The sequence below is a fragment of the Hevea brasiliensis genome, chromosome 5, assembly GCF_030052815.1.
Source record: "Hevea brasiliensis isolate MT/VB/25A 57/8 chromosome 5, ASM3005281v1, whole genome shotgun sequence".
NCBI lineage: Eukaryota > Viridiplantae > Streptophyta > Magnoliopsida > Malpighiales > Euphorbiaceae > Hevea > Hevea brasiliensis.
Genome location: NC_079497.1, coordinates 113,683,053 through 113,697,020, shown reverse-complemented (window position 1 = coordinate 113,697,020; position 13,968 = coordinate 113,683,053). Strand labels below are relative to the sequence as shown.

The 13,968-nt window shown below is 31.9% G+C and overlaps 2 protein-coding genes across 4 annotated transcripts; one reads left to right on the top strand and one right to left on the bottom strand.

Annotated features, from left to right (window-relative positions):
- Positions 1 to 3,537: 3,537 nt before the first annotated feature.
- Positions 3,538 to 6,336, top strand: LOC110656565 (uncharacterized). 3 transcript variants are annotated; one of them, XR_002495149.2, is made up of 6 exons: positions 3,538 to 3,983; positions 4,501 to 4,601; positions 4,891 to 5,007; positions 5,094 to 5,195; positions 5,766 to 5,866; positions 6,025 to 6,170. XR_002495149.2 is itself a non-coding variant. In XM_058147482.1 (5 exons), the coding sequence occupies exons 1-5, from the start codon at positions 3,740 to 3,742 to the stop codon at positions 5,784 to 5,786; spliced, it is 585 nt and encodes a 194-aa protein (XP_058003465.1). In that variant the 5' UTR covers positions 3,538 to 3,739; the 3' UTR covers positions 5,787 to 6,268. The 3 variants fall into 3 exon arrangements, 2 of the variants coding, with proteins under 2 accessions (XP_058003465.1, XP_021669101.2); XM_058147482.1 differs by having other exon boundaries at positions 5,766 to 6,268; XM_021813409.2 differs by lacking the exon at positions 5,766 to 5,866 and having other exon boundaries at positions 3,540 to 3,983; positions 6,025 to 6,336.
- Positions 6,337 to 10,542: 4,206 nt separating this feature from the next.
- LOC110656566 (transcription factor RAX2) lies at positions 10,543 to 12,740 on the bottom strand. Its single transcript, XM_021813410.2, has 3 exons — positions 12,202 to 12,740; positions 11,917 to 12,046; positions 10,543 to 11,437 (listed from the first exon to the last, which is right to left on the bottom strand). The coding sequence occupies exons 1-3, from the start codon at positions 12,335 to 12,337 to the stop codon at positions 10,732 to 10,734; spliced, it is 972 nt and encodes a 323-aa protein (XP_021669102.1). The 5' UTR covers positions 12,338 to 12,740; the 3' UTR covers positions 10,543 to 10,731.
- Between the last annotated feature and the right edge of the window lie 1,228 nt (positions 12,741 to 13,968).

Genomic DNA, 13,968 nt, shown 5'->3' with positions numbered 1-13,968 from the left:
TGAGATTTTTAACCACTTCAAAGAAGAGATTTTTGTCTCCAAATAGGGAGTTATTAGTCATTTTCAATTAGCCACTCTATGAACTATCTATTAAGGATGCAGTGATTTGATTTTTTCTTAGCTTTTTATCTCACATCGCCTGCTTATATACCTTAAAATCTCCATAATCCATTAACCCTTTAATCTTAGCACATGTTTTTTAAGGTTGGACTTAGATTTCTAACATAATATCATATTAAGAGCCTAATAACTATAATTTGAACAGTGAATAAAAGAAAAGAAAGAAGAGAACAAAGATGAAAAGAAACCTTTTATGCTATTCTTGTCAAGCAACAAATTTCTACCTCTAAAAAATAATAATTAGAGTGATTAGCTATGAGTTTGGTAATTGGTTAACTCAATGTTGCACCATTAGTATGGATAGTATTGCATAATATTTTCCAGGTGAAGGCTGAGTGACAATTTGTAGCCTCAAAAGTAGATTTCATGGTGATTAGTACAAAAACATAATCTTTTATTAAGACTAATGAACCTACAAATAGTGAATTCCACAAATAAGTTAAAGGAAAGGGTAAGTAACACGACTGGACTGACTGCCAGTTAGCTAAAATGTCTTAATTGACAATGGTAGGGTCCCAACACTCAAAAGTTGAAAAGATTGAATTGAATCATAGAGGTGGACAAGTTTTTTCAACGGCTCACTGAATAAGAAAAGAAATGGGTGGTGCATGTGCCGCTGAATTATTGAAGATATATAGTAATATAGCATCTTATGTCAAAATCTCTGTAGGAAAGGGAAAATTGTCTACTAAAATCTTGAACCTCTTGGACCCATTAATCCTTCCCTACCCTTGTTAGGAATCAACTTTACACCTAACTAAATTTTCTTGCATTATACAGAAGTCAAATTTTACTGTGAAACAATGAGAAAATTTCCTTAGATGGGTTGTAAAGTTTGTGTAGACTGCTACTATCATTTGCCACCTAATTGGGGTAGACTGCAGCTGGTGAAGGATGCTATGGAAGTAAGTGGAATGTGCCTAAAAGGAGAATGATAGAGAAGTCTCATGAAATAGCAAGGAATTGAAGTTAACAGTTTTAAGTCCTTGGGTTGGATTTAGACAATTAAGTAGTGCACCTAAACCTAAATATTGCTGTTGTTGCTATTTTCCCACGTTCTTGTAACTAAAGGGATAAATGCTAGTGTAGTGGTAAGACCCATTGTACTCCCAATGAGAATTCGAAGGCATTGTTGAGAAAAGCAGCCACAAACCATCAAAAAGGGTGCTCTATAGTTTTCTTGTACTCACTATTTTTTGAAGAAAATGATAATTTTAATTTTAATTATTTTAACTAAATTTGATACTAATATTTATTTTAAATATCTTTATTTTGCATTTGTTTTCTTGTTAGTCCATAGAAAATCAATGATTTTAACATTATGACACAAGCATTATCAAATTTATCAGTCACCAGAAAATTTGAAAATAAAAATTTACAGAAAGGTGGAGAAACTGAAGTGAGCAGAAAAGGTAAAAAAGAACAAAAGCAAGGAGTGGAGACACAGTCCAAGAAGCATTTCAAGAAGATAACATATGCTTTAAAGTGTACAAAAGAAAGACAGTGAAGGAACAAAATCTGATAGACATACTAGGTGCTAGCTTCCAATAGGACCTTAAGAATGTAAGTAAATTTCTGCTTCTTTACCTTCTGCTACTTATGCTACTGCTGAGAATGCTGATAGGTGAGATAAGAGCAGAGGTTTTATGAAAAAATGTCAGAGCATAATGTGTGTGCTTGCTAAAGCCAAGGCATTCACACACCCATACTCATAAGACACTTCCTTAAAACATCAGTGCTGATTCACTGTTTTTGTCCTCCCATATTAACTTTTTTCATCTTTTGGAAGATTATTCCTTTGACCCTTTCTCAATTTTTTAGAGATTTTCTTGATTTCTTTCTTGTAAAAATGATCATACAAAAATAAAGTTAATTTCCATTGTAACTTCAAGAAATTTGCTAAGCTGCTTATACTACTGCAGCAGGTGTAAGGTAGAGACTAATCAGATTGCATAAAAAGAGAAGCCTGAGCCTATTTTATTAGGGCATATATAGTCCACCCATCTTGTTCTCGCCTTTAGAGTGGGCTGGGCCTGAACCAGTAGAGACATTATCTTGGGCTGGATCAAACCCAGTTCTTTTTTGGGTCTAGGTAACGCCAAGGAACAGGCTTTCCCCAACTCAAGATATGAATGTTAATTTTTGGCATAATGTATAATTTAATTTAAATTTTACAATATTTTGAAAATTTTTAACTATAAATAGTGTTGTTAGGATTTAAAAATGATTAAATAAGATTGAAACTCCATTTGTTTCACAGAAAATAATTTGTATATAAAAAATATTTTTCACAAAAAAATATTTTCTAAAAAGAAAATATTTTATATTGTTTAATTACAATATTAAATTAATAGTGTGTATTTATTTCATGTATATATAAGTAATTCACATTTTAATAAGATTATTAAAATTTAGAAAATAGAAAATAACTTTTTTTTTTAGAGGAATTCATTTTATTTAGATTATATAGGATACATAAGGATATTATATAATAAATTTTAATATTAAATTAATTGTAGCTTAATAAATTTTTTATCAAAAAAATTTTAATATAAATACTATAATTTGAATTTTATTAATTACATTGATCCCTTTTTTAAATATTAAAATATCAACATGTGCCAAAAAGGTTAGAAGTATTCTATTATATCCAAGCTTAAGCATAAGTTTTTAAGGCCAACATTGATGTATGCAATGATGCAATAGTTTCAAATTCTATTATTTATGTTTAAGTATGATTATTATATACATATTTCCCATAATTATAAAATTTTAAATTAATTATAACTACACCATTTACCCGTGAATTAAGATATTTATTGAACATTGATTTATAACTAATAACATTATAATTAATTTTTTTATAATTAAATAAAAGAAAAAAGGTAAATTATTATTAGGTTTTATATTTTGGTAAAATTAACTATTTATTCTTATTTTTTTTAAATTTAATTAAAATATTTTTATATTTTATAAGACCAAATTTTTTTATCCTTTATTAGATATCTATAAAAAAAAAAATCTAACATTAGTTAAAAAGATTAAATAGTATAAATAGTTAAAATTATAAGAAATATAAATAATATGAATATTTAAAATTATAAAATTAAAAAATATAAATATTTCAAATTAAAATAAGTTGAGTACGATTTTATTTAAAAAAAATTAAAGAGTTTACTTTTATAAAATAAATAAATATTTTAATTAAATTAAAAAAAAGAATTAAATAATTAATTTTAATGAATTATAAAAATTTTATAATAATTTATATATATATATATATATATATATATATATATATATATATATATATATAAAACTCCATCAACCGACCACGCAAGCATGTATGCGGAACGGCTAAGGACCAATCGTTTCGCTCTTCGACTTATAGTTAAATTCCAAGCCGCGAGCTTCCGTTGTAGCAAACGACATCGTGTGCCACGTTGCCATCTTCCTTGCGTATGTGGCGTCAAAACTCTCCCCCATCCTTTCCTTCCTTCTTTCCTTTTCCCTCCTTTTCTTCCAGAGCCTATATTCCTCCAGATTCCCAATCTCTCTCCCTCTCTCTCTCTCTCTCTCTCTCTCTCTCCTATAGAATCTTTTCCGTCCTCTCTGTCCAATGGCGGAAACCTCTGCCCTCTGTTGCTCGCGCTTCTCTTCAATCCCTTCCATTTCTTGTTCCTGGGATTCCAATTCCTTCCTCTCCACTTCACCTCCCTCTTTTCCCTCTCCTTGTTCTAACTTCTCTTTTTCCCTTTCTCGCTCTTCTCGCTCCTTTCGCTTTACCTCCAAGGCTTCTGATTCCGGTAACTTCCTCGGCGACGATTCTCTCGGTTCCTTCCCCTGGTCCGACGGTGTTAATGGTAACTTCGATCATCTCTCCATTTTCCTAGTTTCGTTTTCTTAATACATTATTTAATTGTAGATTTTTATCTTTAATATGTGATGCCTGTTCCATTAATTAGAACATGGGCTAGTAAATTCCAATTATTCGTACAGTTTATTTGATTATTAAAGCTGGGAATTTGTTTATCTTTTGTTTGACTCGGAAAATTTGTTGGATTTAGAAGAGGATCATGTTATGAAATTGCCCAATTTTCAATCATTTTAACTCTATATGTTAGCTGGTAAATGAAGTTGGATATAATTCTACGTTTTATCTAGTTTAAATTTCTTTTCTGATGTTTGTTAATTACTATAGACTCTACTGTTGATCAAAGTGCTGTTTCAATTGATTGAATTGTCTATACGATATTAATTCAAAATGTAAAATGTGAAATATGATTTTCCTTTTGATGTTTTAAATATAAGTATTATTTCCGTTGCTAGTTTTTTGTTACCCCTTGATGAATCGATGGTCTATGGTGAATGTATTTGCAGCTATTGAATGGATTCAGGAGGATAAAGTCACGCTGTTCACTGCTGATGGGCTTGTTCAAATTGGAGGCTCTTTGGTTCCTCGGCAAGTCAGTTCTTCAGATGTATGTTGTTTTGGTCTTACTCTCCTCATTTTATATCTTTTTTTTTGGGATGAAATTTTGGTTTTCTTTATCATTTGAGTTTTGGTGCTTTGGGATGCTCGGCTTATGTATGGTTATTCTATCCCGAGTTCTTTCACTGTGTCTTCAGCGTGTGATATTATAGATATCTCGTTGTCATGTTTCCAAATTATCCTTCCACTTTTGTGTGTACTTGGAAAAGCAACTGAGAAATGCTGATCATTGATGTCTACTGTTTGATTTACTAAATCATATGTGCATTTGCTAACAGAAGAAGCAAGGTAGGTCAAAAACTTCTCAGAGATTTCAACGATTTCAAGAGAGTGATTATATGGACCCAAATCAGGGCTTATGTTTGGGAGCACTGTTTGATATTGCAGCAACAAATGTAAGCAATTCGTGTTCTCTTATTTGGGGCCAGCCTTTCTGGTTTCCAGCTCTATGTCTTATGCACATGGGATTTGGTCATTTTAGGGACTTGATATGGGCAGAAGGCTCTGTATCTTTGGGTTTTGTCGTTCAGTTGAGATGCTAAGTGATATTGTCGAAGACACTGTTTTGGAGCATGGTGGGGAGGTATGCCATATTGTAATAGAACATATCTCTATCGCTTTGATGGTTAATTATGATTCTCATGAAGATGTTAGAATGCAAACCTAATTTGTGTTATAATCAAATTGATTGGAACATTGTTCAAACAAGATGCTTCTCCAGGAAGGGATTTTTTATGATATATATTATGGTTAAATCATAATATTAATAGTTGGTACTTTTGTATCTTTTGGCTTCTAAAATCATCTGGTGATAATCACATACACACACGCGCGCATAAGCAGGCAAGACATTTTTCAAGAATATTTATATATTTATTGGCAAGCTTTGTCTAGATTAGATTTTAATGGCATCAGTTTGTTTGCTGGCTAAGAAGAGTATCATTTATGTTTTGAGAATTGGAGTGGACTGGTAGATGACAGAAGAAACTGGCAATGAACCACATATTGGCTTCTTGAGTGCTTTCTCTACTCCTGATTTACTTTCTGTCATAGTATAGTAATATCCTTTTGTTTAACTGAATGAGAAAAATCAGATGAAGCTTCCTGTTAAAGTTCAACTAATTTTAGTATTTTTGGGATATATATAAACCAGCTTGACAACATTTATGTGTGAGTTCCTCAAGCAACAGAACTTTCCTTCCATGCTTATCAATGTTTTTCAGTTTCAAAATGTTTCTATTGTGTGAATGAGAGGTGAGTATTTTCTTTTAGATGATTCCTCCTCGATCTTGCTCTACCTTTCCAAGTGGTTATGCATTTGGCATTTGTGCTTTTATAGCATACATGTTATCTGGCAGTCTGTTTGTGTGGATTACCCATAAGCTAAGGATGAGTGAGTCTTCATTTTTCAGGTTGTTGCTGCAGAGAAGGCAATCAAAGGTGGTTTGCATGAAAAGCTAACAATGACAGTGGCAGTACCATATCTTTGGGGGGTTCCTCCTGCTTCAGAAACACTTCGCCTTGCAGTTCGGAGTGGTGGAGGGATTGTGGAGAAAGTTTATTGGCAATGGGATTTTTTGTAAATGAATTGTCAAATCGTCCTAACCATCATTTGTGCATTGTGTACATATAATGATCCTGTTCCCATGTACAAAATTCAAGATGTACCATTCGTGTCCAGTGATAACTTGATGTTAGTATCTAATCGATTATTTCCAACAGTATGTCCCACTGGCTGTGTTAAATTTACACTGTTTTAGTGCATGAACATTTAAGTTTGATGTTGCAACTAAATTCATGATACCAAAGCCTCTCTCTCTTACCATGTATTGTGATCATGGTGTAATTCGATTTTGTTATATACCACTTTGGTAGTACCCTTTTCATTTATTCCTAGTTATCTGGATCATTGATTTGAGATGCTTCTTAAATCTTAATGGCTACCAATGGTTATTGGTTAGCATAAGGTGTGAATTCCTTGTTTTATATCCTCTGTTAGTCTAAATTCTGAATGATTCTTTCTAAATTTGAAGTGCTATTCGTGCAGCTCAAACATCCCCCCCATTTGATGAACACAATAAGGTGTGGGAATTCAAACTCCTGACCTCGTCCCATCTAAGCTCTTAATGAGACAGGTCAGACAAGATTTGGTTGATACTTGATAATCGCCTAAACTGCTATACATAACCGAGGAATATTTCATCTACAATATATAAAATTATGATTGAAAATGCCCTCTGCGTCCATAGTTTTCAGTGTAAACAAGAGAGCGAAATTTCCATGCATTTTACTAAACCTTGTGGATGTATATGCCAAATTATCTTCTTAAAAATATTTAAAAATATAGATATAATTAAACCATGTAAATGCTAAACAACAAAAAAAAGAAAGAATACAAGTCTCATGCAAGGGAGTGTTTTCCTAAGCAAGGGAATAACAAGACTTGCTCGCCTTCCACAAGGAAACTAAACAACACGACCCAGAGAACCGAAACCCTGCAATAAAGTGGTGGTATGTCTGTTCCTTCTCTCCCAACTCTTTATCGATTTTTCATTGTTGTTTTACGACGGAATCTTTTCCTTTGTTGACGGGAAAGACAGGGAAACTTTTTCCTATCATTCTTCACCGGCCTAAACTTTCCGACAAACGAGGCCGGCGGCACTTCCTATGCTAGTCTTTGACATTCTGCAGGTAGCCTGCTCTACCGCCATGGCAGTAGCGTCTCGGCTGCTCTTCTTTCTGGCTTTCTTTACTGCAGGAATTCATCTCATCTTTTCCTTTACAGACCCTCATGATGGTAATAAATGGATATTTTACAGGGCAGATTCCATACTGTTGAGAATCGAGGACTAAAGACTGTTATCAACGAAGGGCTTGTCTGCATGGTAAATTGAGCTGCAACTTGAGCTCTCTACCACCAAAATGGCAGGCTAAATTGAGCTGAATTTTGAGCATCACCAAAATAGCTCACCATTTTGATTTAGTTTATATCACTTTATAAAATCCTTCAATTTCTTCTTTTTAATCAATGTGAGTTCAAATGTAGCTGGATTTAGGCTCATTGTCACTTCTTAGGCAAGATTCTAATCCAATTAGGAGATAGTATGATGGCCTTTCTACACTGAGTGTAGAAATCACGAGTCACTACCTGACACTATATAGCCTATCAGTTGTACTGGCATATTGTGAATCTAAATAAAATAATAATTTAAATGAAAGATTTTATCATTTACATATAATCAACATATTTAATCCAAAATAAATCGCACTAAGCTAAAACTTTTCATTGCCCCTAGTTGATGGTCTTATTCAGTGGCCAAATAGGCTTCTCCTTGCTTTTCTTTTCTCCGTTCTCTCTTCTTCCATATTCTTGTTTTCTTTTTTCAAAAAGTTGAGTTCTGTTACGTTAACAATGTAGCCGTGATGGAAAATGGCAGCCTATTTTTCTTCTATGAACCTCGTTAGTTATTATGCTAATAGAGGAAATTAAAGAGAAGTTTTAGTGACGGCTCTTAAATGCAACCTTTACTAAAAAGGAGTTGATTTTTGAGGCCACTCGAGAATTTCACTAGAGACGGGAAGGAGATGAATTCTTGAAATACATGCATTTACAATCATTGTCAAAAGCTAATTTAATTATCTTAGACTATAGACTTTTCCAAAACTCATAGATTAAATGGTGGAGGAGCATTATACTACTTTTCTTATTTAGAACTTAAGAAATAAATATATAAAAATAATTAAGAACATAAATGAAAATCATTAAAAATTATGAAATTAAGAAACTAAGAAAATTATATATATACCAATGGGTATTTGGTATAAGTGGTTTGACACTGTTATTCCTTCAGCGAGACTTTTTCATTTGGGTTAAGGATACTTGTAGAATAATAAAAAGAAATAAAAATTTAAAACTTTAATTTCTTCCGTCCAAAGTTAAATGATCATCAATAAAAAAAAATTAAATGAATTAATTTATTTAATAATAGAAATAATAAAATATAAATAAAATAAGCATCACATGTTGATTGTAAAACTTATTTAACATGAAAGAACGAAAGAGTCTATGAGTTGATTTAATCATTTTTATATATACCACATGAATTAAACATTTCATATTATTATCATTATTATTATTATTATTATTATTATTATTATTATTATTATGGATTCACTTGGTGCAAACATCTTTTGACTATTTCAATGGAAAAGACTTCGCAGTAGCTTGAAGACAATATGAATTTTGAACGTTATATAATGCCTATGGCTGGCGAACCCCATTAATCTAATCTTTACTTTAACCTCATAATCAAACAAATTTGTGAAGAGGTCAATGCATATTATTCATCTTTCAATATTGGCTTTCTGCTTTTTCTTGGAACAACAATATAAAAATACCTTTTTTTTTTTTTTAATTTTTTATCTACCCCCCAATCAATAATACATCAAAAGGGTATCATTAACTTCAGATCTTAGCATTCAATTTGGGAACAAACCCATTCTGTAGGATACACTCACCATAATCTGGTTTAATTAGATTAAGAATCCGACTAAAATCAAATCCCTCTAACTCAAATAGAAAATCAAAACTAAAATTTTACGGATCCAAAATAGACCTGGGCTGGTTTCAGGTTGGAATAATCGATTCAGCCTGGCTCCGATTCAAAATGATTTTAGTCTAGTTTTGATTGGTATTATCAAATTATAATAAATTTTTACATATTATTTATTAAATTTTTAATATAAAAAACAAAGACCTAAATATAAACTCAATATAAATTAAAAAAAAATAAAATAAAGTTTTGAATTAACCTAATTCCAATTCAAAACCAGCGGTTTGAATCGGTCAGTTCCCGGCCTGGCTAATGAAAAGAGGCCCTCAACCGTCCATCTTAAACCCCAGTTCAGGGTCGATTCCAGATCCAATGACCCGTGCCAATACTGGGTTTGACTCCGGCTGAATCGACCCTTGGCCAAGACTAATCCAAATTTTTTTTTCTTTAATTGTTTTTTAAATTGAATATTAGTTGAAATCGAATTAGAAACTAAAATCAGATTAAAATTATGATAAAAACTGAATTAAAACCACGCGATTCGATTCCAAACTCTTCTGTGAGGAATCAGTCTATTTACAATTGGCAGTATAGATGATCTCAATATTTTTCCTTTTTAAATCTCTGTTCCCTTCAAGTTGAATTGATTATCATTAATAAATTTAATTATAATCAAGCTTTTTTTTTATTTACTTATTTATTTTTTTTCCCCCTCATTGCTTCACAAGTCCCAATCAAAAGGTTATCAATAATTGAGACAAAACCATGTGTCATCCTATTGATCATCAAGCATTATGCAGATTAGAACAATGATTCGCCACTCCTGATGCAGCCCATATTGAAATTTTTGGCTTTTTAAATCATATTTATTTCGTACTCGTATCATAATAGGCATAATTTAATTGGTCTCTTACCCATGATTAAAAAAGCTCCACATGAAACTAGTCAGGCTCCAAAGTTGATGTCAACTTTGGCTTGATGTTTGCTCTGCTTTCCTTTGCAAAATGATGTTGTGTTTATAATTAATTATTATGCATATATTAACATATACATACTTGTTTAAGAAGACTGAGATTAGGATTAACATCAAGTCATTTTTAAATTTTTCATGGTGGTATCCACCAATATCCAATGATACATTCAAATTTTATTCATTTTCGAAAGAAAAAACAAAATAATTGGCTACATATTTAACCGAGGATAAGGGAAAATTTTCCAATAAAAAATAGTTAAAAAATTTGTTTGATCTTGGTTTCAAGCTTTTGTTCTTGAATAATGATGATAATTAAGCTTCTCTAGCTTCCATGACACTTATATCTGAATATTAATTGTTGCTTGCAGTTAACTGTACTAAGTAGTAACTTACAGACAAATCAATTCCCAAAAAGAAATGCTCAAAGGAAATCTTTTCACATGTACTGTCAAAAAAGTGTTCTCCATAGGAAAACACTCAATCCCATCCTATCCCCAGCAAATCTGAAAATTTTCAAGTTTGATTTCAAACCCCAATCCCTTCTTTTTCTTTTACAACCCTTCAAATCTTTGTGATTTTACTCACAGTCAGCATCAATAGTACATGACCCTTTCCTCTGCTGTCTTGCTTTCTTCAAACAAAAAGTTGTTGCTACAATTCCTAGTGCTAATAAGCTGCTTAATCTCTTCTAGACCATAGTCTATTATTGGATTGACTCCCCATAACACATTTTGCTTCTCACCCCACCCACCACCAACACCTAGTAATTTCGGGCCGTCTTCAACCCCATTGTAGAAATAATTTTGTAAACCCATTTGTTCAGTTGTACTTGCAGCACCACCACCACCAGCCCCACCATATTCATACTCTAATTCTTTGCCATAGCTGATCTGGTTGTTGCAACTCCCATCAGAAGAGCTGCAGCTATCTTTCATTTGATAAATTTGCATAGCAGCCAGAAAGCTGCTGTCTTGGGGTGGGAGGATAGATGCAGTAGTAGTGAAGAAGTTATTATTATTACTACTGCTCAAAGGATTTGAAAATGGAATAGGTTCAGCTACAGACCTAGCTAGGGTATATGAAGATGATGATGATGATATTACAGTAGATGGTGATGATGGTAATGATGATGAAGCTTGATGAAGAAGAGAAGAAAAACTTGCAGGTAATTGGTGGGGTAATTTTGCTTCAGAAGGATAAATCATCATTCCCATCAGCTTCTTCTTAAGCTTTGTGTTCCAATAGTTCTTGATATCATTATCAGTCCTGCCTGGCAACTGAGCTGCTATTATTGACCACCTGTAATTTTCAACTTCCATAAGATGATATATAATAAAAGAACGCTTCTCTTCCGACTGGAACTGATCACTGAACTCTCTGAGCAGAATCTAAATGATTATCTTGGCATGCATGCACATATAGAACCAGATCATTAGCTAAATTCAGAATATTCTTGATGCTAGCTAGTATATAATTAGCTTTCTTTTAAGTGTAACTTTTTAGCAAAAAGGAATCCAATTACCAAAAAGCTTTTTTGGGTTTGTTTTTCTCCCTAAAGAAATGGATATGGTTTCTAAAGTTAGATTATAAAAGGCAGGGAAATCTACATATATTTATATATCTCAAAGAAAAGATGTAAAGGGAAAAAGGACTAAAAATGGCTAACAATTCCATTAAGCAGATGGCTACAGATGTATGAGTGTTGGAGAAAAATAGGTGGAAAAAAAAAGGTGAAGGTATGCATATATAAATATAAATATATATATATATATATATACCTGCTTCCAATGTTGGCATAGAGGCTACAGATTATTCTATCTTCATCATCAGAAAAATCTCCATGCTTGATGTTGGGTCTGAGATAGTTTAGCCATCTTAATCTGCAGCTTTTCCCACATCTTTTAAGACCTGAAAAAAATGCTTCACAAAGTCAAGAAATTGCAAACGATAACAAGAATAGAATAAAACCTTATTAAAGTTAATTAATCAAGATCATTTTCATGAAAGTTAAAACCCACCAAGAGGAAAAAGGAGAAGAAAGTTTAAAATGCTTAATTAATTACCAGCCTTCAGAGGAAGAGCAATCCAATTTCCTCCTGTCCCATGTTTCGCTATATAATCTTTAAGCTTTGCATCCTCTTCTGGTGACCATGGCCCTTTCTTCACATTAGCCTTGTCACAGCAAGGAGCCCTTCCCATCTCTCTGTCTCTCTTGGGGAGCTTCCTCTGTGAAACCCAGGAAGTTGTTTCAAAATAAGCAGGCTGCTTGAAAGGCCAGGCGTGAGAAAGAAAAGAGTTTTTTTTTTTTTTTTTTTTTTTTTGTAAGGACCAAGGAGAAATGGGTTGTACACTTAGAGATTTTATATTTATTACTGAGGGAGAAGATAACAAACAGAAGTCAAAGGACAAGCTTCTTTAGTTTCAATCAACAATTTCCAGACTTTCTCTCTATTGAATAGTGATTAGCTAACAGAACTTTCCATCATAAAAAAAATCAGCAAAATAGGGTCCTTACATGGCTACCCTTTACTCAGCCCTCTCCCTCTCCCCCTCTCTCTCTCTCTCTCTCGAACTTCAGTCGTTCAAAGAATCCAAAGTCTGCTAAGAAATTAGATACAATATATGCAGGTGAAAATGATAGCCTATTGCTTTCTTGTCCAAATTATAGGCCGAGTCATAGGGTAAGGTTCAATTAAATAGTACTATAGCTGTGTCCATATCGATGCATGTATATACTTCCATATGAATATACGAAATTTGTACAAATTCTTTCTTTTATATAAATATATGGCAAAGAATTACTCAGTGCATTTGATGCACAATGCTTTCTCACTTGCATCAAAGTTTACGTGCTCTCGGTGCACTATAGAATTTTTCTTAAATAATAAGTGTTAGTAAATCAAACAAAAATGATAAGTAATTTTAATGATGGGTAGCTCAGTCTTTAACCCAATTCAACATATTGTCCTGTCAGTTTAATATTCACACTCGTAGGTTAGTAATTTTTATTGGTTTAAATCTTTTAAAGGTATAAATTTCTCACCTATAAATTTAAACTTTTAAGTCTTTTAATATGGTATTAGAGCATTTTAGATCCAAAGATTTAAAATTAAATCTTGACAGCTCCTATTTATTAATTAATTACTTTAACACAAGACAAAATAAACTTATATTTGTTCATGCTTCAATTTCAGTTGACATTCGTATAAAATTATGTTAACACTCTCATTAATAAGTTTAAATTTTTAAATTGAATAATTTTTTTTGACTATTTTATGGTCAATGGAATTTTTATTTTTTATCGGAGATGAAAAGATATCATTAATTTCTTATTAAAAGGGGTTAAATTCGATTTCATAGTCACATATATGTGATTATTTCTTAATGTATTTATTGAATTAACTATAATTATTTTTTTTATTATTTCTATATGTATTTAATTTTTATATAGTTAACTCCAGTTGTTCGAGACTTAAATAGTTGGATGTTGCATAATTTTCTAGCAACTCAAGAATCATGTATAATTGTTGGGTTCTACATCACTATCACATTTAAGACAAATATGACAATTAGCCAATGTTAAATCAACTAGAAATAGGGTAGACATGCTTTATGATTTATAATACCTTGCTTGATTGGATTCCATTATCTTAACAACTAATTAAATAAAGAGTGAGCCCATTAGAAATAGACTTTGTTGTGTATTTTATTGATAAGGATTTAAATTTTAAGATGAACATAAAAGGTCATATTTTTTAATTTTTATTTTAATTTTAATTGAAATTTAAATACAAAATTTTATTTAAATTAAGGAAGTAAACTTAATATAA

Bases quoted from the DNA above. Each gene is read 5' to 3' on its own strand.
- LOC110656566 (XM_021813410.2), bottom strand. From the start codon at position 12,337: ATGGGAAGGGCTCCTTGCTGTGACAAGGCTAATGTGAAGAAAGGGCCA. The intron at 12,047-12,201 runs GTAATTAATTAA...CATTTTTTTCAG, and splicing joins TGCTCTTCCTCTGAAGGCTG to GTCTTAAAAGATGTGGGAAA. The intron at 11,438-11,916 runs GTATATATATAT...TGAAAATTACAG, and splicing joins TATGCCAACATTGGAAGCAG to GTGGTCAATAATAGCAGCTC.
- LOC110656565 (XM_021813409.2), top strand. From the start codon at position 3,740: ATGGCGGAAACCTCTGCCCTCTGTTGCTCGCGCTTCTCTTCAATCCCT. The intron at 3,984-4,500 runs GTAACTTCGATC...ATGTATTTGCAG, and splicing joins CTGGTCCGACGGTGTTAATG to CTATTGAATGGATTCAGGAG. The intron at 5,196-6,024 runs GTATGCCATATT...TTCATTTTTCAG, and splicing joins TTTTGGAGCATGGTGGGGAG to GTTGTTGCTGCAGAGAAGGC.